The sequence below is a fragment of the Pyxicephalus adspersus genome, chromosome 7 (assembly GCF_032062135.1).
Source record: "Pyxicephalus adspersus chromosome 7, UCB_Pads_2.0, whole genome shotgun sequence".
NCBI classification, from domain to species: domain Eukaryota; kingdom Metazoa; phylum Chordata; class Amphibia; order Anura; family Pyxicephalidae; genus Pyxicephalus; species Pyxicephalus adspersus.
In genome coordinates this window covers 66,818,413-66,819,274 of record NC_092864.1, presented here as the reverse complement: position 1 = coordinate 66,819,274, position 862 = coordinate 66,818,413, and the positions used below count along the sequence as shown (strand labels likewise).

General features: G+C 38.7%; 1 protein-coding gene across 1 annotated transcript in view; it reads right to left on the bottom strand.

Annotated features, from left to right (window-relative positions):
- Positions 1-862, bottom strand: part of VPS16 (VPS16 core subunit of CORVET and HOPS complexes) — a gene marked incomplete in the record, with an annotated part of 28,690 nt that overhangs the window by 592 nt on the left and 27,236 nt on the right. The window contains 1 exon segment of the mRNA XM_072418835.1: positions 1-291. Within this exon segment, the coding sequence (XP_072274936.1) occupies positions 147-291 (145 nt within the window).

The window sequence follows — 862 nt, the reverse complement described above, 5'->3', positions numbered from 1 at the left end:
CCATAGTACAACACCGTTATATAAGACATGTAAAATGCAGGCACAGCGTGCAGCAAAGCCTGGGAAGTTTAGTGTACAGCACAATCTGCTCTCTGCTATAAACAGCCCCCCAACAAAATACAAAACCAAAGACAGACAAGTGTATATTATTTTTTGAGTAGCAGGGTTTTAGCACGTTCAATCTTGTCTATTGCAGCAGAATCAGTAGTTGGATTGCATTTTGACAGGACCAAATTCATTTCATTTTCATTTTTGTGCTCAATGGCAGCTTCAGCAGCTTGTTCCAAGTCTCTGCAAATGTAAAAAAAAATATTGATGACTGGGATGCATCATACCACCGCATCAATTAATTCACAGTAAAGTTACAGACTAAAAAGCCTGGGATCAAACCCCTAGGCTCCTAAAATACACAAGCAAAATAATGCCCTTTATATAGCGTTAAGATAATGTACAGCCTTTGCTGGATTTCTCTTTAATTTCATTCTCAGTGACTATGGTCACCTGTACAAAAAGAGTGATGAATCTCCCAAATGGGGAAATAGCAATACAAAGTTGACAAGGGATGTAATCTTCCACAATCTTAAAAAAAAGGTTTAGTCTAGAGATACACTTTTAATGTATTTACAAATGGAACTAATGTAAATGGTTGAACTTCACTCGGTATTACCGATAAAAATGTATTCTGGGTAAGGAACAGGCAGGACTGGAAGCCAGGTAGTTGTGTTGTAAGTAAATGCTGGCAAGAAACATAATGATTGTAAGAAAGTACAGTGAGCAGAGGGATTACCTAACCAGTCTACCGCTGCTCCTTCTCTGTCCACTCAGCAGATTGGGGAGGAAAAAAAGGACTCCACTGTATTCC